General features: G+C 38.4%; 1 protein-coding gene across 4 annotated transcripts in view; it reads left to right on the forward strand.

Moving 5' to 3' along the window:
- LOC122792993 (probable JmjC domain-containing histone demethylation protein 2C) overlaps positions 1–24,034 on the forward strand; it is a 1,041,568-nt gene that overhangs the window by 610,207 nt on the left and 407,327 nt on the right. For all 4 annotated transcript variants that reach the window (XM_044060615.1, XM_044060616.1, XM_044060618.1 and 1 more), the window contains one exon: positions 12,325–12,542. In XM_044060615.1, coding sequence (XP_043916550.1) covers positions 12,325–12,542 — 218 coding nt within the window. The remainder of the gene's footprint in view (positions 1–12,324; positions 12,543–24,034) is intronic.

Consider the following 24,034-nt stretch of genomic DNA (forward strand, 5'->3'; position numbering starts at 1 on the left):
AGGCTAATTAGGCTGATTGGCCTATAATTGCCTGGGTTAGTGGACACTCCACCTTTGTGTAGTGGGATGACAGTGGCTGTCCTCCATTTGGCTGAGACAAAAGCGACCACCACCATTTTCATTTTTCACACAGTGCATGAAGAATATGTTTGTGCTGTTGCTGTAGCTGACTTGGTGAAGATCTTCTCCTCATAGATACACAAGGTAAATGGTTTGATTCTGACTTCAGGTTATTACTTAGGCTTAAATGACCCTTCTGGGCAATTAGCCTAGTATTCACCTACCAGTCTGTACAACAACTTACCTGCCAAAAAGTCAGTCACTAGAAAATGAAAGTCAAAGTTTAAACCAACTTTACTGGAAGTAGTGAATGTAGTAACGAAGATACAGCAACTGGAATCGGGATCCTTAGAAAATGTAAGGAGCAAACTATTCTGAACATAAACCCCTACGTCACGAGATGGGTTGCCAGTTAGCTCATGGATAGAACCCAAACGCTGAGAGTTGCAGCCTCTAGGTCCAACTCTAAACTGGTTACAAGTGGTGTCCCCCAGGGCTCAGTCCTGGGACCCCCTCCTGTTCGGTATATACTCCTCAGAGGTACAGGCAAGCACAGGAGGACTATGGCTGACCAAGTTCGCAGATGACTGCAAACTGGGGGCCATAACTGACTCTACGGCTGATACAGACATCCTCCAGAAGGGTCTCATTGAGACGGATACCTGGTGTCAAAATCATGACCTCAAGCTAAATGCCAAAAAGTGCATAGTCATCCCCTTTGGAAAAAACAAAGTACCTGCAAACTACCACATACGTGGTAGTCCCCTAAATACAGAAAATATAATAAGGGATCTGTGGACCCATGTAGATAGTAATCTCTCCTTTGATAATCATATTGCCAAGGTGGTTAGAAAATCCTTCTATGTGGCCCACCTATTCACAAAAGGGTTCACATCTAGAACAAAAGAGGTTATTGTGCCCGTCTACTCATCACTCATCAGACCCATCATAGAGTACAATGCCCCATTTGGGATGTACCTTACAAGACACCTGCAACAGCTGGAAATACCACAGAAGTAATTCACCAAGAGGATTTCTGGCCTCAAACAGATGCCCTATGCAGCCCAACTGAAGAAACTCCAGCTGTACTCTGTTGCATACCGCTTACTCAGAGGTGATCTCTGCCTGACATACAAGGCCATGTCCAACCTAAAATTGATGGACATGCTCCACCTAAAAAAAAAAAACAAATCCCCTTGAGCCACACGCTCTAGGGATCTAAACCTCAACACAACAATAAATAGGACGTGCTGGAGGGATAGATTCCTGTCCCAGAGACTCCCCATGCTTTGGAACAGGATTCCAATGTACATTAGGCAGAGCCCCTCACTAACACTCTTCAAGAGAAACCTTGACGAGTGGATGGGAGACAGAAAATTTATCCCAGGGTTCACTGCAGTGGCTCTGCTGGACAGAGGCACAGGGAACTAATGGCTCTGCTGGACAGACGCACAGGGAACTAATCTAAGGGGGCGGTGAAAGCCAACACATTCTGGCTAGGCTTATAGATGCCCTCGGGCAGATAGCCTAGTACTTACCTATGAACATAGGAAAAATGTGAATTGTGGGGACAATGCATGCAGAGGAGGAGCAGGGTATAAAAGAAGGCAGATGTTGAATGAGCTAAGTGACAATGACTGGCTATTATAAAAGATATATAATGTTGGAATTACAGATGTTTCAACGGGGGGTTTCCGATGTATAATGTTTGCATCTAAAGTTGCATTAATATGTTTTTTAATTTATACAATATAAGATTGCCTGTGTCATATGTCATAATTTCATGAAGATGTTTTTTGTGCCAATGCAGTACTTTTCCTGATGTCATTACAATGTCAGGCTGGTGAGAAGAGCGCTGTCTGAGAGAGGGATGGTTATTCTAAGCTATCTTGCGGCTTAATGCTCCTTACTGAGGTCCCTGATTCATAAGGACTCCATCTGGAGGCTTGAAAATCAAGTTTCAGAACTTTAACTTTAGGCCATCATTAACAGTTCTCATAGGCACTAGACATCTCTGAACTGCCATGCTTTGCCACTCAGGTCCAGCCATAGACCACAATGAGCTGTAGCCATCATTTTTCAAAGCTGCTTCCATTGTCTTCAGAGCTTTTTCTTCTTTTATGTATTTAATTCTGGCCTTCCTAAGGATTCTTTTGGAAGTGGAAAAGCATTTTATTTAAATTTCAAAGCATTATTTATTTTAGTTGATAATGAGAATTGCTGCCATACTGATATATGTATGTATGTATACAGCTGTGAAAGAATTAATTTCCCTTCTGAAAATATATGACTGAAGATTATTTGGGGGTTATTAGGTAACCATTTGTGAAGTTTTGAGTGTGACTGAGCAAGGAGTTGTATAAGTCTGTGAACACCCTGGTTTTACAGCAAAGTCTTTGTCTGTATGTTAAAACTTTAATTTTTTGACAAGGTATTCTCCTTACAATAACTTATGCTTGTATATATTTATTTTCCAATAAGTATTGTACTGTGGACAATACTGAATAATGAATTTAATTACTCCAGTTTTACAGCAGTATTTATTACATCTTTGTAACAGCTGTTTGGAATAACAATTTCCCTTAAAATGCCTTACAAGTGTTTAAATGTTATGATTTTGTGGATATGAAATAGTGAGCACAGATGTAGCTATATAATCAGCTCACTTACCTCATAGCGGTATTTTTGTCTGTTTATAAAGATTGGGATTGTAACTTAATTTTTGAGTTCACTGGTTAACTGAAGCCAGAATGTTTCTTTGAACCTTGACCATGCTAGAAAGTTGAGGCAATAAAAACTGTATTATCAGCTCATGTGATACGTCTCCAGATTCCTGCTTGGTAGTAACAGTCACATTGCTTTCAAGGCTGTTTTACCGGTTGAATTTATGAATCCATGCAGACCAGTAAAACAGTAATCCTCAAGTATGTGCAGCAGGTGTAGGTATGTACGAGTTTGTTTTGTACTCTGCCTTACACACATCGCTTTCTGGGATAGACTGCAGTTTGTCACTATTCCAAATAAGATAAAAATAAGATAGAGTGAGTTTTAGAAAATGAATACAAGAAGGAATGAAAGCTTTTTCTACGTGTGTTTTCTTAAAAGTAAAATTCAAATCAAGCCAGTTCCCTTTGATATAACTAATCCCTTTCTTAGAGCTGCTACTTTGAGGCATTCCTTTTTTCTTGAATTGAAATTTATTTTAATAATCCTTCCCCATGAATCTACTGAGTTTTATCTGGTTTATGGAACATATTAATGATCCTTAATGAGTGCAAAACACGAGTGCTTGTTGTCTCGCCTCTGCAGTTTATAGTGCAACCCTTTGTCACCATGCAGTGCTGCTTAAATGAACCAGTCTAACTTGAATCATGGGGAGCTGCATATTTTACCCTTGGTGGTTTGCATGAAGAGATGTAAATGTAGTAATGTTATTTCATTCATTGGCTGATAACTGATGTATTCTATTCAGGGTTGTGGGAGAGGCGGCACCTGTTGGAGCATTCAGCAGGTGCAAGGCAGCGAACCAGCTGTCTAGAGGATAGTCCATCACAGAATGTGTATATATATACACACACACACACACACACACACACACAGATATATACATACACACACACATACACACACACACGCGCAGTTTGGGGTACTGCTGTTTCACCTAGCAACGTGTCTTTGGGTTGTTCTTTACAATTTGTCTACATGGTTAATAGCCTGTGAACTAACCTTTTTCTCAAATCTATTACTTTGATAGAATTTTTTTTCTTGATTAGAAATTAGCCTTATGCAGGAAGGCTTATTTAAAGTTATCTTGTATCTTCTGCTTTTACCATAAATTTGTTCTTTCTGGATCAAAGCTAAGCTGTAGTGTTCACATTATTCCTAATATGAGACAGACACGTGTACATGCCTGCTGTCTTCACTGAGACACAATGGTTGCAAGCAGTTCTGCTTCAATTAAACCGGTCTAACTAATTTTGTGCAGGCTGCAAATAGCATCTATGATGTGTTTTTATGAGATATGAGCAGTCGTCCAATCTGTGTTTTAACTGTTGCTGTATGCAGGAAAAATAGAGACTATTCTACTATTTCCAGCCATGGTATGATGCATGTTACCAATGTGAGTGACAGCAAATGCAGACTAGTAAGGCCTGGGAGTGGTCTGGGAAAAGGTGTCACAGGAGGTAGAAGGTAGAGTTAGAGACATAAGTATACTGCAGGCTTAGATCCAAGTTACTGACTGTTAAATAAGATCATTTCAGAGTCAGGTGTGTAGAACTCTGATCTGGAGTTAAGAAAATCAAAAGGGTTAGCTGACAGTATGCCTTAAAGTCCTAAGCAGCCCATCAGATGGGTAGATGGCCTTTGTCCAGCAGATGGAGCCACTGTATCCATCTCAGGTGTACATAAAGTAGAGTAAGCAATGTAGGGCATTCAGATCTCCAGTAATCCTGGGATTCTGCTCATTTAAGTGGCAAATGAAAAAGGTAGACTAAAACTCTGTAACTCTAGTCACATGGTGTAGTTATGAAAAGACACATTTCCCTCACTATCAAAAAACATAAAGTGGAGTAGGCAATGCAAGACATTGAGATCTCCAGTAATCCTGGGGTCCTGGGATTCTGCTCATTTAAGTGGCAAATGAAAAAGGTAAACTAAAACTCTGTAACTCTAGTCACATGGTGTAATTATGAAAAGGCACATTTCCCTCACTATCAAAAAAGTCCACTCCAAACTAGGCACCCTGTATAGAGCCAATAAATACCTTACAGAAAGTGCCAAAATAGCCACTGCATGCTCACATCTACTTTATACCTTCCTTTACGGATCCCAAATGTTTACTATTCTGCAAAAAACTGACCTAAATAACCTAGAATCCTGCTACAACAAAATCGCTAAATTTGCCACAGGTTACCCGTATAAAACCCACCACTGCACTGTTATTTCCTAGCTCAGTTGGCTAGAACTCCCTAACCTCCTATCACTCAACCAGCTGTCCATAGCCCACAAAACTATCCACCGACCCAATAGCTGCCCTGCACTTTCTAAACTAATCCAACCCAGTGAAAACCTTAGAACACTTAGATCCTCTAACAAACTTATGCTAAAGGTTATTCAACCCCACAACTCCCAGGGCACCTCACTCTACTCTTTCAAAATTGCCAAGCTCTGAAACACTCTTCCTCAAACCATAGCAAAAAATCCCAACTATCATGAGTTCAAAAACTCCTAAAAGAACATTTGTCAAACCTTTGGCTTTGCACCTGCCGTACAGCTGGCTAGGCCTACCCACACATCTCCTGACTCTCCTCCTTCTTATCTCTTGCTGTACCGCCTCCCTTCTCTTCTTACCACCTATCTAATTTCTTTCAGTTTTCTGTCAGCTACTAGTTTTTTGGACATAGGTCCTAGACAATCTTACTGATCTCACATTTGTAACCACATCCATCACTGTTATCTGTTCTGTATACAATATTGTCTCCTAATTTCATTGTATATCCATGCATTCTGTTACCTCCTGCTGTATTTGTCTTTCATAGTAATTAATACTGCAAGCTTCATTACACTGTGGCTGTGCCTCAAACTTATTACTGTAGTCATAGTATTATAGAAATATTAGTTCACTAGCAGTATTTTTCTGCAGTTTTGTTAATATGTTTAATTAAATTTTAGTATTATTAGTCTGTAACTCTAAACTGTATAACTGGAGCTTTTCTCCCTGGGTCTCCACTGAAAATGAGCTTCTGGCTCAGTCGGACATAACCCAGTAAACAAATGTAATTAATAAATAAATAAATAAATCTGTTAAAGAGAGGAGGGAGATGGATTAGCTGTTCACATAAAATAGTGCATGGCCAGTGAATGACCTGTTGTGACCTCTCCTCACTCCCTCACTCAGTAAGGTCAGTTATTACACTGCGCTGGTGTATGCACCCCTTACTTTGCATTTTCACACCTACAGCAATTGCTTGTAAGTTGAGATCTGTATAGCTCTGTGGTAATTTTTGAAAAGCTACATGGTCAGAAGTACATTGGGTCAAAACAAACCCGAATTCCAATTACATGTTCAGTGTATAAGAAATTCAAACCCAGGGCACCAGGAATATAAACAACATTTCTATACCATTTATTTATCAGAAACTTGAAATGTACACACTACTGACTTCCCTTATATATGTAGGGAGAGAGTTCCACAATGTTCCTGCCCTTTGATGAAAATACCTATTCTTAATTGATGTTTTAACATCTGGCAATCTCATATATAGATTATTATTCCTGGTACGGATACTGTGCCCCAGAAATGTAACACCAACAGAAGTTGTTAATGCCTCATTTCTTGGTAATTAATGCACAATAGTCCGGTCACCTCTCAAAAGCCTATAGCCAACTGAGTACAGGGAAAGAGTCTCCAATCATGTCACTTACCTAGTGACCATCTTGTGGATTCTCCCAAGCATTACAAGAATCGAAAGACCCACATTCCATAACTGACTTTTCTATAGGGGTTATAAGCAGAATCAAGACTTCCTTCTTTCTACTACTGACACCCCTCAAGATGTCTTTTAAAAGACCACAATACTTCCTCACCACTGTCTCGATATGATCATTAAAGTCCAAAGAATTAAAGGCCTACATGCAAGATCCAGATAAGCGTTATTGGATCAGATTGGTCAAATTGCTCTGAGTGGCACAAATCCCCACCTGCCCTTCCCACCTCCCATCTCCATGCAGGGGGGATAAAACCTTTTCATCCACATTAAATCTGATCTGTTCTTGAGTTGCTGCACTTTAGAAGTTAGTAAAAATTTGTCATTGCTACTTTGATTCAGATTTAAGTAAAATGTGGTAGTTCAGCCAAAATGCACTTCATACATCTTGTTTCACCATGTAGCCTAAATCTCTCACAGCACTTACAGAGGTCAAAATGTCATTATTCACAGCACGAGGATAATGGTTATTTCAAAAACCAAAATGCATCACATTGCATTTCCTGGCATTAAACTGCATTCCATTTTCACTGATTCACCTGAATAAAATGTCTAGATAATTTTTTATTTTATTATGATTGTACATATTTGTATCTATATCTCCACCTTAGTGACATTGTCAAATTTAGCCAAATGTCACATATAGGGAACTCAGACAACAATAGCCCAAACAACATTTTATTTATTTATTTTATTTTATTTTGTTTTGCATTTGTTGACTGGGATAGTCCGACTGGATATTTGTCCATTTTCATCGGAGGCCCGGGGAGAAAAGCTCCATACATGCATACATACAGAAAAACTGTTACATTAAACAAGTTAAAGCACTGTTGCAGATACAATACATAGGATAAAGGTAATTCATTCTGTCATATATAAATCTGATGTGTTATAGAGTAACAATTAGGAAGCAATGTAGGGGTAGCCAAAAGACCTCTTTAGCACATGTTTATATTGCCAGAATTAGTCAGGATTAGAGCAAGGACATAGCCATTGCCTTTTAAAGTACTGTTTTAGATTTTTTTTTTAATTGGGTTAGAACGGGTTCTGAAGTAAGCTGATTAGGAAGTGAGTTCCATAATTTGCCAACAGAGTTGGCATATAGAGAGTCTCCATATGAGTTGTTGCTTTTGAGGGTTTGGACTAGTAGTTTGGATGAGCGAAGTGTCTTGAGGTTGCTGTGAGGGGCGCTAATTTTGTAAGTATGGGTGTGTTTTCAGGTTGGTAGAGAATTTTATGTGCTACTATTAGCTGATTGTACTGAAGTTGAATAGGCAATTCTAGCCACCCTAGATTCTTTAGGTTCAGACAGTGGTGTGTTCTGTATGCTGCTCCAGCGGCAAATCTAGCAATATGATTAAAGCAGCTAGAGAGTTTAAGGTCAGGCTTACTCAAGTTCGTGAAGAGAGGGGATGCATAAAGGTGGGTTGAAAGTAGATGTGTACAGGCAATTACCGTCCTAACTATTGGAGTAAGGAAAGGTTTGATCTTGTATAGTTAGCTAAGTTTTTTATTAACTTTTTTAATAGTTTGATTAATATACATATCAAACTTGAGGTTATTATCAACTGTTACACCTAAGAGTTTAGTACAGGGATCAGGGATCTGGGACAGTGCCATTGTTAGATTTTATAGTAAAGGTTGGAGCGGAGGCTTTACAAGTGGGGGAGAAAAGCAGTAGCTTCATTTTGTTAGGATTTAATAGGAAATGTCAATTACAGAGCCAATTTTCAACAGTTTTAAAAACATTTTGGGATAGAGTCTGCAGACTTAATGGGGAGGTGCAAAGGAAATCAAAGTGGAGTCATCTGCATATTGAATGTAGCAGCTGACAGAAATCCGTTGGGATGACTGTGTACAGGTCATTAATAAAGATAGAAAATAACAGGGGTCCTAATATAGAGCCCTGAGGGACCCCAAGGGTAATAGGTAGAAGGGAAGATAGTTTGTTCTGCCATAGTACAGCCTGTGGTCTACCACTCAGATAAGATTTGAACCATTGTATAGCCTGGACATCTAGGGGAATAGTTTTAAGTGTGTGTATGAGTAGTTGGTGGATGACCATGTCAGAGGCTTTGGAAAGATCAAGAAAGAGGGCAGAAGAAAGTTGATTGTTTCAGTTTTGATTAATAACATTGGAGAAGGAGAGGAAGGCTGTGGTTGTACTGTGGAACGGTCTGACGCCATGCTGCGAGTTAGCCAGGAGACTGTGCTGAATGAGATGGCTCAGGAGTTGTTTATGGATGCACTTCTCCATAATTTTAGCCAGGGGTGACAAAATAGGTGTAGGTCTGTAATTTGACAGTTCAGTGGAACTGACCCCTTTGTGGAGTGGAATGACATGGGATGTCTTCCAGATGGAGGGGATAGTGGCTTCTGATATAGTTCTATTGATCAGGATAGAGATCGGGTATGCTATGGCATCCTCAGCTTTTTGTAGATACTCAGCTGGGAGTAGATCCCCTGCAAGGGTGGTAGGTTTTAGTTTCTTGACAGGGCACGGATAAGTGATGTGGAAATTGGTTAAAAGTTAAAGGGGAGTTGAAAACTAGGTGCAGTAGCATTAGGACTTGGGCAGTTGGGAGATAGTTGGTTAGCTAGTGACTGGATAGTTTTTGTGAAGGAACTATTAAAGGAATTGGCAACATCTTCTGAAGGTTTTTGGATGGTAGCCGAGGGGGTAGGAGTTTTGTATTCCCTGGGTGAGTACGTTTATTTCTGCCTGCCTTTATGCCTGCTCAAAACTTTTGCGGATTGTTTTGATGTTTCTGTTGTAAAGGGCAATAAAAGTTTTTTTTTTTATCTAGGGTGGTAGATTTTTTAGTGTTGCTCTTTAGTTGTCTAAATCTAAGTTGATCTATGGGGATTTTGTAGTACACCAAGTAGTCCAAGCTTTGTTTATAAGTAAGATCATTTGTCTGGTTTCTTTTAAAAGCCATGGAGCAGCTTTTGCTTTAGTTCTTATAGAATGTGCAGGTGCAATGGGTATCAAGGATGGCTTGGAATTTGGTGCTGAAATATAATACAGCTTCTTTAAGTGGTAGATGTTTTAGGACTGCCCAATTACATGTTTTGAGTTCATTTTGGAAATTAGCGGGGTTAAAGTTTTTGTTGTTTCTAATTGTTTTGTAAGTAGGTTGGTGGGGGATGTCAGTCTTATGCCTGATTATATAGGTAAGGAAATGGTCACTTATGTCTTCAAGTCGGGTACTGGCCCTGTACATGTGGGGATGGTTATTAATGAGTATCCAGTCTAGGATACTATCTTTGAGAATCTGAGGAACAAATATTCCAGTCAATGTTGAAGTCTCCTAGAACAATGGTTTCTTGAGGGTAGTTACAGTGTTGATTTATTGACATTTATTTACTTGGAAAGTCTGACTGGGCACAGGTGCTCTTTTTTTCAATGGAGGCCCAGTGAGCAAACCTCCAAGGTAGCATATTTAATGCAATGAATATTTATAATAACAAAATTTTATAAAGCAGTATACAGTAGTCAGTGTAATAACATTTGCATTGATATTCAAAAACATCAAATTTACAAGCCTTGTTTTACAACTTTGTAGATAGAAAAGTGCTGTATGAGATAGGTGTAATTTACAAAATATAATAGCATGAGGTATTAGAGGAGATAAGCAAGTGTCAGTGTTAACAAAGAAGTAGTGATGGAATAGTAATTTGTTTGTGCTAATTAGAAGTAGGTATAGTAGTTTAAGATGTAAAGTGAGGTATTAGATGGCACAATGGATAGTATTGTTGCCTCACACCAAGAGATTCTCCCGGTTCAGTCCTCAGCTGAAGTGCCTTCTGTGCAGAATCTGCATATCCTTTCTGTGTTCATGTGGGTTTTTTCCAGGTGCACCGGTTTCTTCCCACATTCCAAAGACATGCAGTAGGTGGATTGGGCACTCCAAACTAGCCATAGGTGTGAGTGTGCATTTGAGAGTGTGGTGTAGAAGAAGTACTGTGGCAGGGCTGGCCACCTGGTGGTGAAAACCGTGGCTCAGGATAATTGTCATTGTTGAAGTGACAACTCGACCCCATGTGCAGAAATGGGAAAAGGGGGTTGTAGATGGATGGAATAAAGTGCAGTATTACAAGGGGATAAACAGGTTAAGTGATTTAGTGTTTTTATAAGAAAGGCGATGAAAGGTGCTAGAGAGCCATGTCCCATATGACGAGCAGGGACAAAGCCAGGAGGCAGAGAGGAAGACTTTTAGTAATGGTTTGAAAAGATGAAGATGTGTGATAGACATCATTACTGTAGGAATTTTATTCCACTTTCTAGCTACACTATTGGAATAGAGACTGACCCCAGCCACCCTTTGTGGTTCGTGAATGGTAAGCGGTTGTTTATTATTTGACCAAAGGGGACAATTTGGAAGATAGTACAGGAGTAGGGGATGCTGGGCAGATGGATGGAGTGTGGATGATTTTATGGGTTAATGTGAGCTGAATATAAAATAGTTGGTATGGAAGCTTGAGCCAGTTAAGTGTTTTTAGTGCCAAATAGTGTGGGCATGGTAAGGTTTGTTGCAAGTGAATCTGGTGACTTTGTTATAGCACTGTTTTAGTTTAGAACTAAGTGAGGTTTATAGTTTGGTCATGATAGGGGCTCCATATAGGAGAAGAGGTAACTGATAGCTAGAGTTACCTTAGCAGAATCTGTAAGGATTTTTTTGTTGGATGCCTGTTTTTTTATGGATTTTCTTTATGCTTTTGCGGTTGACTGCTTATGCCCATGCATTCACACTCATGCACACAAGTGATTGATATATATATATATATATATATATATATATATATAGAGAGAGAGAGAGAGAGAAAATGATCTTATTTGTTTCAAACAAACATTGAAACCTACAGTGGATAGCCACTTGAAGCAAATGTAGCTGGACACTTGTGATACAATCAGATATTCATTAAACGATGGTGAGGATGCACTGTCTGTCTGCCTAAGATGTTCTGCATGACTGGCTGTCAGCAGAGTGATGGTGGAGAGGGCAGTCATATAGTGCTGAATAGTGCATGACCCATACCAGAAACTGCTTTCTCATTAGGACATCAGGACACCATCTATAGAACTAAGATTATGTTTCAGATGAACCTCAGAAAATACAGATCTCCTTCCACAGGAGATACTCTGTATGTGACACTGTCACACAAATATCTCACAAGACTTTATACTAGATAGTCTGTAATGAGGTATACAGGACCTTCTAGAAAGGTGTCAGTTTAAGTAATAATGCTGAAGCTGTTAGCTTCGGGTCTATATTAAAAGAACGAATAATCAAAATGTTGAACGCTCAGATGAGCAAAAATGCAGCAACTTGAAAATGTTATTGTGGGGTGCTGCACCCCAACCCCTCGCTAAAAATATATTCTAACTCCGATATCGCACTACAGTGAAGAAAGGGTAAATATTCCGATCTTCACTGTACTGAGATAAAAAAAAACAAACCTTGAGTTACTGCATTTTTGTTCATCTGAGCGTTCGCAATTTTGATTTTGTTCTTTTAATATAGACCTGTTGGCTTCATACCTCTCAACCTCTCAGCAGAAGAAATCTGGACAAAGCAAAAAACAATGGGGGGACAGAGTCCCTAAAATAGGTTATTTTCCTCTGGACTTTAATTGGGCTACTCTGGCTCCTAAGGTGAATGGTACTTTATAAGCAATTCTTGTCTGTGGGTCTGGCATATCTTACATTTGTGGCACTGTGGCAGCTATGTATGTTTCCTGTACTGAACAGCTCACCTGTTGTTCTCCCCTGCAGGCTGTCCTTGGGAAGGAATGGAGGGCTGATAGCAGATGGCTTTGCTACTTGGCCAGAAGCAGATGACCACTTACATCATTGGATTCCAGATGATGGCCAGCAGGAGGGACTCAATGTGAGTGAATCCAAGTATCTTCTCTCTACTCTCGGTAACCAGTTCTGCAAGATGGTTGATACAGAGAGGGATGCATTGTCTTGGACTGAAGAAGATGGCGGTGGTAAGACTGAGTTGATTACTTCTGGTTGTGTTATCATTTTACTATTTTAAGTATTGGTTGCATCTTACTTGTGTCATACTCAATCACTCATTACTACCAGGAGCAGTGGTGTGACAGGTATGTGGCTGTGTATGGTAAATGGTATTATTTGGTGGTAGCTAGCTAATGCAAAGCATTAAGACAGGTACATAAGTAAGTACTAGGCTGTGTGCAGACTATTACAAGTCTAGCCAATAACCAGAGGTCAGAATCAGACCATGTTCCCATCCATACCAGTTTCCATACCTCTCAACTTTTAAGAGCAAGAATTCTGACAAAGGTCCAAAATCAGGGACAGATTTTAATTATTGCTCTTATAATCTTAGAAACTTGCTTGAATAGCAGGGTGTGTGTTGGCTTACATTTTCAAATGAAATAAAGGATGAAACTCGGATATCTGTCAATATTTAGTGAGTCCATTCCCCAGTGATTTGCCAGAAAACAACACATTTTAAGAGGAACAGACCAAAAATATTCACAAAAATTCCCATTTTCTGCAAACATCTGATTGGCAATCTTATTCGTTTAATCACTACTGGTTGGAGGTCAGTATGATGGTTAAGGTGTTTACCTCATAGGTAGAGAGTGTACAGGGTTTAATTCTCATCTTTAAAAGAGAAATTGGCTAGACTTAAAAAATAGCCCACAAAGTACTTACTTATTTATAAATTCTTAGGGGTTAATAGCTATGTTCCTCAGTGAGTAAAACCACTGTCAGTCTGGCTATCCCAAGTCTGTACAAGTACTAGGATTACCTATTTCATTGTTTCTGTAAAAGTAATTTTCTTAATAGTTTGTTTGCTCCCTGTTAGTGATGTAACTCAGTACTCTTCATGTCTGTGTATGAAACAAACTATTTGTTGTTGATCCTGTCTTCATTTTTTGACATCATTTACATAAAGAGTTTTATACAGGGGTACATAGGCTTGGCTCCCAGATGAATCACTCTGGTCACCCTTCTACACAAAAGCACCATTTACTAATATTCACAGAGTAGTTTTCATTGGATAACCATCTGTCTGATCCTGTCTATTAATTGCGCACCTCTGAGAAGTGCATTCACTTTAAGTGTGCACCATAATCTGTCAGGTAGTGCAACATCAGACTGAATTCCCATTTCACTAATCTTCATGCTGTTCTACTAGAAACTGTGATTTCTCTTTGTTGTAGTTCTTGCTGTAGTGACCCATGTTGTTTTTTTTCTGGAATGTCCAAGAGGTTGTTGGATCAGCATCTTATGAGTTAATATCCCTAACAGTTCACTGACTTTGGACAGTCGGCTAATCGGCCCCGTAACTGCCGATATCCCACTCAGCTCTTGCTTTCTTGCATACAGGCACACTATTATCACTTCCTCCCAGTCAACTGGGTTTTCTGTAGTTTGTAAACAGAGATGTAAAAAGATATAGAAGAGGGTCTAGTAACTTGCACTTTTCATTTATAGCTCTACTTGCAATGCATTCAGATTTACAACCATCTTTGTGCTCAGTTCCACAGTTTTGGGTTCATACATATAGAAAACTAAAGTGTTTTTAAAAAAGGACTTTTTTCTGTAACAGTGGATGTGTATCTGCTGCCAAAGAAGATATTTATTTGGCCATTAAAAGCTGTATTAGCTCCTTCTCCTGGTGCATAGTCATTTCGGACCACATACATTCCCAGAACTTCTGACAAATAAAGTTAGCTCTTTTGCTATCACAGTAGCAGGCTAAAGAATAAAAAGTTTTTAAGAATTTACTTGACATACCCTGCCTCATTATTCCTCTTGGCCATTGATTGTTAGTTAATGCATTTTGAAATGTATGTATTTAACCATGACAGAATTTAGTGACAGGCTGCATAGTTTGTTGTTTGGAGAAAACTGGCAAAATAGTTAATTTGAGCACTACAGATTTATCATGCAAATCTAGACTGTTATTAGTTCCCAAAATTCTTAGCATTTTCAGGAAGTTAGTTTTAGGATAATTCCAGTAAATACTGTCCAGAATCAGTTTTAAGTATTTCAGTGCATTTGCATGAATAGCATTAGAATAATGACTGCCAGGTGTGAGCCATTCTCTACTTCCCAATCTTGCATTCTACAGTTTTGGCATGCAACTCAGAAATGTGTTTTTTTTTCCCCTTGAAAGCTTATGAATTTCTCTGATTATTATTCAATAATTCCCAGTTAACATAAGGCGTGTTTAAATCTCCTATTCAAAAATATTGTCAGATTGCAGAATTTCTGGTCTTAGTTGCGTATAACCCCCTCCACATGTACACCTATAGAAACGTGAATGGTTATTTGGTAACACTCAACAGATTACTGCTGCTGCATTCTGCTACAGCTAAGTCTTAATGTAACACTGGGAAGTCATTTGGACTAACTTCCTCTGGACAGAACATGTTACACACGTAAATGTAACTCCCAGCACCTCTTTAACTTTTCATTATATATGTAGTGGTTAAATCTATTCAAGTCCTATCCCATTCATTCTGTTTTAATCACATTAGTATCACACATTCGTCTGCATTGCATTTTAGAAAGTCAAATTTAATGTACACATTTATAGTTTTAGACTAATAAATGTTTACAAACTCAGAGCCATGTTGTATTTTTATTTTAGCAAATTATGTTTGATGCCAAAAGAAAAAAGTCTGTTACTGTGGAGTATAGAGAAAAGCTTTTGCCATTTTTATTGAAGATGAGTTGCACTGCAAGCAAAAAGGTGTGTGTGTGTGTGTGTGTGTGTGTGTGTGTGTGTGTGTGTGTGTGTGTGTGTTTGTTTTTTTTCCAAGCTGATTTTCACCTCTTCGCTTACCATCAGTCCCCTCTATCACTCTTGGACCTATGTGTTCCCCTGTCACTGGGGATTCCTAGCACATGCCAGGCTGTGGGTTATTCATAATTACAGAGGCTAAAACCTTCATAAGAATGCAGGGTTAGGCTTCTAAGGATCCTCATGGATCTTTAGTCTAGTTAATACCTATGAACAAAGTGAAAAGGCTAACTGGAGGAGGGCTTCATACAGTTAGCCACTGAGGTGTTTTATGCAGCCATTGCATCTGCCAGTGCTGACAGTCAAGGTGTTTGGCCCTAACCCTGCCTCTGGTGGCTGACATGAGCATCATGTAACTACAGGAGTAAACTTGGTATTCCCATGGATGGGAATGCTCCCACATGGTAATAGGATTTATAGGAATTGTAAGGCAGTTTAGCTTCATGACCATTGATTCCTTGCCAATACTCAACCTCAGGATAAACCCCTTTTTATCAGTGAGGGCCAGACCCGTCATTCTTGGAATACATTTTTGAATGCCCTTCCAGTCATCCAGGTTCTCTTTGAAAGATGATAATGTGTTGTACTACTTAACCTGCAGGGTACGTTTACTTTATAAGTGAGAGAGGGCACTGTGTAATGAATCTCTCTCCATCACTTTATATTTATTGGCTGGTAAAGATTTAGATGCCTGGTTATGGTATTCATGGAGCTGTTAGTCCTGCAGAAATACAGGAGATCAAGTACAACAGGGTCACTAATGGCACAGAAGGCAAGATACTGATCACTTCTCAAGGGTTTGTAAAATGCAGGGTAAAGGAATAGAGCTGCTAGCCTGTCCTTATAGTGCAAGATCCCAAGAAAACTATTATCACTTGGTAGCAGTAAAGTTCATATCCCTTATCCTGGTTGAACTTCAGTGCCTTCCATCTACGAAGCTATAGAAAAGAGCAACAGACAAACATTAGTACAGCTATTAATGAGGTTCCTATAAGAAACCCAAGACAACTAGCTAACATTTTCCTGGATAAATTCACATATTGTTTTAAAAACACTACTGTTAGCAATGACCTATGCTGGTCAAATAATTCAGACTCTTGTCCTGTTATTTCAAAGAGTGTAATGAGCATGACAATTAATACAATAAAACCTTGTACATCTGCTGGCCTTGATGGGTTAAATGGCTATATTTTTTATCTAAAATAAAACGGCAATTAAAACCAAGCTTTGTTATACTCTTATGAAAACAACTTAGTTTCAGGTTAGTCCCCCAGAGTCTTGAAAGATGCAGTACTACTTCCAGTTCTTAAAGAGGGTAGCTCAACATTTATTGACAACTATCATGCCATAAGTTTTGCCTGTATTTTAAGCAAATGCTGTAAATGAATAATATGTGAACTTTTGAAAAGTACTCTGAATACTAATCCTGACTTATACCAGAATGGTTTCATTGGGGGGGGGAGTGTTTTGTACATATAATCTGATCAGTTTTTATCAAGCAATGTGGGCGGCACTTGATCTGAACATTTGTGTTGATGCAGCGTACTTGGAATCAGACACAGCATTTGGTACCATCCCACATGTAAAGGTAATGATGGCTATAAAAAAAGAGAGGTAAGCAACTATTAGATGGATAAGGAAATGGCTTGGTGAGAGAACATATGTTTAAAATTGAAGACTTTCTGTCACATGGTAGAAATATGGTATTATGAGTCATTCAGGGATCCATTTTGGGAACAGTACTCTTCAAATTTTTGAGCAATTTTCCAAACAGTAGCAGTGTTTGGATTAACAGTTTTTCTGATGATATGAAAGTGGGGAAATCTGTCCTCAATATAATGTATCAGGAAAGGTTACAAGGCTTTTTGGATGAACTTTAGGAATGGTCTAGCAAAATTGGCATGGAGCTCAATGTAAATAAATCTAATATTCATTTTTGAGTGAACAGTTCCTGTTAACTGTATGCTTTAAATAGTAAGCTACTGAAAACAGATGACTATATTAGAGATTTGGGTATTGTCATAGAAAAAAAGCTTTCCATTGAAAACAATATGCTTACGACATTTAGGAAATGTTATGCATATGTAAGACACATTCTGTTAGCACTGTATAGGGCTGTGATAAGACCAGTTATTGAGGGTTGTGATTCTCAGCATACCTCTCAACTCTACAGATTTTCGCAGAATGTCCAGATTTTTGCCTTATATTTTTGGTCTGTTTTTCATAAAATTGTGGTTTTCTGACAAATTAGTGGCAAATTGTTAAAGACTGAAGTTAGAACATAATGACAGACATTTGAGTTCCAGACTTCATATCTTTCAGAAAATTCATGCTAATGCAAAACCTGTTATTCTATCAACTTTCTAAGTTTGTAAGAGTAATATTTAAAAATTGTCCCTATTTTTGGGCCTTTATCCCAATTTTATTCATGTCTTCCTCCAGATTTCTTGCTCTAAGTGGTTGAGAGGTATGCTTGTGTATGCTCATGTAACAGTCTACAGATAAGTAAGTTAGAAAGGATCACAATTGTGAGAAAGTTAAGTTATTAGAACAGGTTGAAAAAACTTAATCTTTATAGATTAATGTAGTTACAGATTACTTATGAAAGACACTGCTGGTGCTTGGGGATACAGAAAAGACAATATAACTTCAGGACAAGAAATAATAACAGTTTTACAGTGATGCCTCCTTACATATCCCTTATATATCTTTGTCAGAAAGTAAATTCTTCCATAGTCTGGCAAGTATGATTTGGAATTTAATTTCCTTACAAATAAGAAAGGCAGATTCACTTGACATGCTTGAGGTTAGTTTAGACAGCTTGGTAGATAAACAAGCATTAAACTTAGTCTTAAAAGGTGGCAAACTCATTATATATGGCCATGATAGGTTCATACGTATATACTAGGCTAATGACCACCAGGACCTTTGTAAGCCTAGCTGCACAACCCAACTGAGTTGTGGCCTATGTATCATGGAAGTTTATCAGGAGTGTGTATGCTAGCTAGGAAGGTTATGTGGGGGCTGTATTAGTTGGGCATAGTTACTGTCTGCCTCTGTCTATCAGAGACACGGGGGCCAAATGTGGGGCAAATTTCTGATTTCCCATCCATTGGTCAAGATTACGCTTTAATATGGTTAGGGATGAATTCTGCTTTACATGGATGAGGATTCCATGAGGCACATATCTGTCTTGCCAACCTGTCCTATTTATGTTGCAAGAAAAATTTAAATCCTGGGAGCTAGTGGTTCTGATGCTGTTTATTTTGATGATGTGCAAAAGGTCCAACAGAACTGGATCTGAGGATGCCTTGCATGCCAGGCATAGTTTGCCTGTCAGTAACCTGTAGGAGACTGAATACAGAGACAGGACATTAAGGAGCTCTATATAGGACAAAACATTTATACTCTGGATTGTCCTGATAAAGAACCTTTGTGGGCATTGCAGCTGTTGCATATGTATGGTTAAGTGCATGCTGATGGGGGGGAAATATGCTCATTGATGGTTCTGATAAGGGCCATATAAAGTGGCAATATGACTTCCTTATATCTGGATGCCATGCCATTACTTATAAGTTAGAAAAAATAAAATGCTTTTCTTACTACCTTGGCCACATGTTGGACAAAGGCCAGATTAGTGTCCATAAATGTTCCCAGATCCCTGACTACTGGGTCAACTCTTAGGGGTGCCTTATCGTAATGAGCCTGGGTGGCCATTTTACTAAAAGGCACTATAATGCATTTCTTGGCATGAGTTTTAATCCATGACTTTGGCACTAGTCATTTCTCTCTGTTAGACCCCCTTGCAAGATGTTTGAGTCATGGGGGGAATCTATGATAGCTAACAATTTTCATTCATCTGTGAACTTGGTCAGCCAAAAGCCCTTGACATTAGCCTTTGCATCAGAGAAGTGGATGTCAAATAGTAAAGGACCCAGCACAGAGCCCTGAGGTAGCTTGCTGGTGACCAGTCTCTTAGTGGGGGTAGTCTCACCAATCCTGACTTCTTGGATCCTGTCTGTGAGCCAGCTAGCAGTCCAGTGAGTTATGTAGGGGTTTATGCCTGGTTCACTGAATTTGTCAACTATACCCGAGTGTGGTTCTGTGTTGAAGGTCCAGGTTATGGTATACACCATATTACCCTCATCCATTGCATTGGTGACCTTCTGAAAAACATCTACCGGTTTAGTGGGCATGGACTTTCCTTGTCAAAGTCCAACTTGGTTGGGTCCAGTGGCTGGAGCATACATTTCAACTATCGCTAGTTTTCCGGGCCTTCCTTGATTTTGACTCAAATTTTAGTTCTATTCCTTTTAATCCCTCCTAAAGCTGATGACTTGGAGAAAAGTTAGTGAATTACACTTAATAAATAGTGACAATAATTAGAGTTATAGACTTATTTTACTTTAGAAAATGTATATTAATTCACATACTCTTATTTTGTAAATGTGTCAAGTTAGTGCTAGTTTTTTTTTGTGTCCCTGATTATTTCTAGATTTGTCCTTGATTCTGTTAAGATGTGCCTCTGATTAGTTGAGGGCTGTGGTACAAAGGTTGCCTATGTCCTTGTTAATCATGTTCACGATGATTTGATCTCTGGCTTTGTATGTTAGACTAGTCAGACTAATGGGTCTGTAGTTTCCAGTGTTGTTTGATGGTTCATCCTTGTAAAGTGGGTAACTGTTGCAGTCCTACATGTTTGTGGTACACAGCCTGTTTGGAGGCTGTAGTTGAAAAGTGACTCAAATATTCCTGATAGGTCATGTTTCAAGCTGTTTAGAAAGCATCCCAGGATATTGTCAAGGCCTATTGAGGACCCGCTTCCTGCTAATAGTTGTGGGATTATGATAGTAGGTATTCTGTGGGGGGAGGCGGGGAGGTAATTGAAGGTGGAAAGATTCAAACCCTGGCTGCACCCTTGTCACAGGAAGCAGCTCATTAATGATTTGGAGCTTTAGTCCTCTGCTCATACTACTTAGAGTTTGTAAATGTATACATTGCACATACACATTCCCAACCTTAATTTGCTAGGTGAATAATAGCTGACCAAAGCTACCACTCCCTTCTCACAGAATGGGCAAACTGGCATTGATTGCTCATTTCTTTCCTCTCTCCTCTGGCTCTTCCTCTGCCTGAGTTTCTTAGAACTTGGATCATCTGGGTCATAGCCAGGACATTATCATTTTGTAACACAGAGCTGAGCAAAAGGTATGTTTTTTTTATGATTTGTTTTTCTTTGTTTTTGTGCCGCTTTGTCTGTCCAGAGTATCACGTCATCTGATAAACAATTTCACAACTTGTTGCCACAGTGTCTCCTTAGCTGCTTGCGAGAATATAATGAGCCCTAAGTGAGATAACAAGGAACCTTCATGTGTGGTTGAAGATTACATTTTTACAATATTTTTATAAGTGAGAATCTACCCTTTACACGAAAAGAAGACACTGTGGTGCTTATACCAAAGGAGGGGAAAGGTTATACAAGTTGTCTAACTACTCAATTAGTTACCACAGAGTAAGAGCCTGTGGCTCATTCATTCATCTAGGTGTGAGAGCCAAGTGCCAGAAATGGTGCTATTCATGGTGTGAGAGTTAAGTGTCAGGATTGATGCTATTCTCTCTAGTCCCCACACATGCACAGTCAGCACACCTGAAGTTCAGTGTGCCTTGGGTATAGCATGGGAGTATCAGTCATTTCCATGAGTGGCGTAAGCCCTCAGATGTCTCCACCACCTAAAGCAAATATTTCTATATGTTCTGCAGACTTCCTCAAAAACTCACATAGAGTTCACATTCTGGGACATCTGAAGTTTCCTTTTTCCTCCCATTAAGGGTGAGTGGGCATAGTCTCTTAATTTCTTCCCCAACCTCAGTCCCCTCCTTCAGCGTAAAGTTGCTAAATTAACTCCAGTAAACTTAGTTTTAGTCAGTGCTTTATCCCTCTATATTTTGTAGATAACTATCTTCCTTATTTCTTGCCTTGACCTTATCACTAGTTATATGTTCTACCATTCAGCTATGAAGTAGCTAATTGCCTCAGGTTTGTTCATGTGCCTAACCCTTCACGTTTTCCTGTCAGCCATCTGTATGAGAGTCAGTCAAAGGCCTTGCCCAGATAGACTGCATCTACTGGTAAGAGCCTGTCAAATTCACCTTGCACTACAGTCTGAAAAATTGATTTAGATTTGACTAATAGCTCCATCTATCCATGACCATATGTTGGCTGTAGTTCTGGAGATTGAAATCCTGTAGGAATACAACCAAAGTACCCCTCTTAATTCTTCATGCTTTTCACTGCCACTGTTGTGACCTTCCCCAGTGGGTTCTCTTTGAATATTTTGTCACTACTGCTGAGCTACTAGGCCTATAACTTCCTAGATTTGCCCTGCTTCCTCCCTTGTACTAGGGTTCCACACTGACCAAGAGTAAGGAGGCATTTGACAGATATAAGGTGAAGTATGTTAGTGTTTTGTTTTTTCTTTCTCTTTCATCCCTGTCTGTCATCAGAAGGGTATCCAGAAGATGGCTGTCTTTTTGGCGTACTGATGAGAAAGAATGTTGTGTATATGTAAGTCAGCACAATTTGAAATGTATGGCTGTGGTAATTTCTTCTTTAATTGTCATCCCATTCTAACATTAGTGGGATACACAGAAGGAGACCATCTTTTTTGGGGGAAGGATAGTGAGACAGGTACTATTTCCAATAATGATTCATGTATCATTGTAAGCAATTTTGTCTTCTTAGTTTATTGGGAAGTACATTAAGCCATGGATACAATGTAATTATTCTTGAAAGAAAAAAATAAGGCATGTTTTTTTTTCCTAATCGATATGTTTTGTTGAAGCACAATTGGGTTAAAAAGTTAGAAAAAAGCTTTAAAATGCACTTGAGAGCATCTAGAGCTCCATTGTTGGAAGAAAAGATTTAAAACTCTCCTCAACACATCTTTTTTTTTTCAAATACATTTGAATGAATTCCATAGTATTTACACATAATATCTTAAATAACTATGTGCGCTATTTACATTAGCCTGACAGATCTTAATGTATACAGTTACTTTAGTGGAGCTTTTCTCCCCGGACCTCCGCTGTAAATGGACCTCGTCCAGTCGGACCATCACGGTTAACAAATGTAAAATAAAAATAAAATAAATACTTTATAAGTGTGTACAATCCATTATCAGAGTGTCTGAGCAATTATTGTACAGTGTCAATCAATGATAAGACTTTTCCCTAAGGGTTGTTGATAAATGGCTTTGAATAAATTCTTAGTTCTTTAATTTTAATTTACAATAATGCTGTAGTCTTCAGAAGGCTGTGATCTTCAGTAGGCTGTAGAAGTCTTCCAAAGTTGGTATTGTGTTTGTATTCTATCTTCTTCTTATTCACTTCCTTGCAATTGCAAGTATAGCCCATACTAGATACATGTTTGACCTATTCAGATGAGGACCTTTGTTCACATTTAATAATACAAGAGCTTTAGTTAAATAAAATGATTCATTAAATGAAGCTTGTAGAAAGTTATTAATACCATTCCAAAATGGCTCAATTTTAACACAGTCAAAGAAAATGTGGTTCCAATCTGCATTGTGTACTTGCTCACATCTCCAACATATTCCTTTTATGGAAGAACTAATTTTACTGATTCTGTCTGGGGTTAAGAATGCTCTGTGCAAGCATTTCCAATTAAAAATTTTCCAGTATTGTGTAAAGGAGGTATATTTTATCGATAATAAGATATTTGTTTTAATATCTTCAGTTAACTGTATTGAGTGTCCTTTTGTTTTATATTTCTAATAGGAGGTTTTGGGTGTTGTTTTATACTTTATCAATATTTTGTAAAAGTTTGAAATACTGTTCCCATGTCAAAGTCATTATATATGATTTCATATATGTATTTTGTAAATTTAGGTATTTCTTTAAATGAAGAATTGTTAATTATTATACTAAAATCTTGCGAATATGACAGAATACAATAAAAATCTACTGCCAATCATTAGCGGATTGGAGTTCCACTGTGGCGACCCCAACAACTCTGTAAAGTTAGCCAGTCTTGTTGTGGAATTTTTGTATGTTGTCTTTATTACTTGCATATCTTAAACTTTTAGTTCTTTGATACATTGGTGCCGACAAACAAATCATTTATGTTCCCAGGAATTAATAATTTCTCTATATATTTTATGTGGAAAGTTCTTTGTGACTATAAATAGTGTTAAAAGATCAAACCAGATTTTTAAATCTATATTTGCATTAATAATTTTCCTAAATGAGTCAATGTAATAATTAATCATACGAGTTTTAGTGGGTTTAGTTATGTTATATTGCATACTAATACATAATATGTGCCATGGCAAATTGTTTTTATCTGTTATTTGAAATTTGTTTTGTAAATCATATTCATTTATTGATATTACAATTAGTAATTCTTTCCATTTTGCAGAGTAATTTGGATTTATCCAATCTGAGATTGTTTTGGATAGTGACGGTTTTATATATGTTTCTGGATCAGGAAAGTTTAATCCTCCCTGTTTCCATAGTCCGATATGATGCATTAAAGTTATTCTGTTTCTTTTGGGAAACAAAAATTTTATTAGGCATGAATTTATTTCTTTAAGTATATTCCTTTCTGGTAACAGTTGTATTGCCAAGGCTACATATAGGATCTTGGGCAGTGAAAACATTTTTATTAACTGTAGT

The sequence above is a fragment of the Protopterus annectens genome, chromosome 2.part0 (genome assembly GCF_019279795.1).
Source record: "Protopterus annectens isolate FY-2018-M chromosome 2.part0, PAN1.0, whole genome shotgun sequence".
NCBI lineage: Eukaryota > Metazoa > Chordata > Ceratodontiformes > Protopteridae > Protopterus > Protopterus annectens.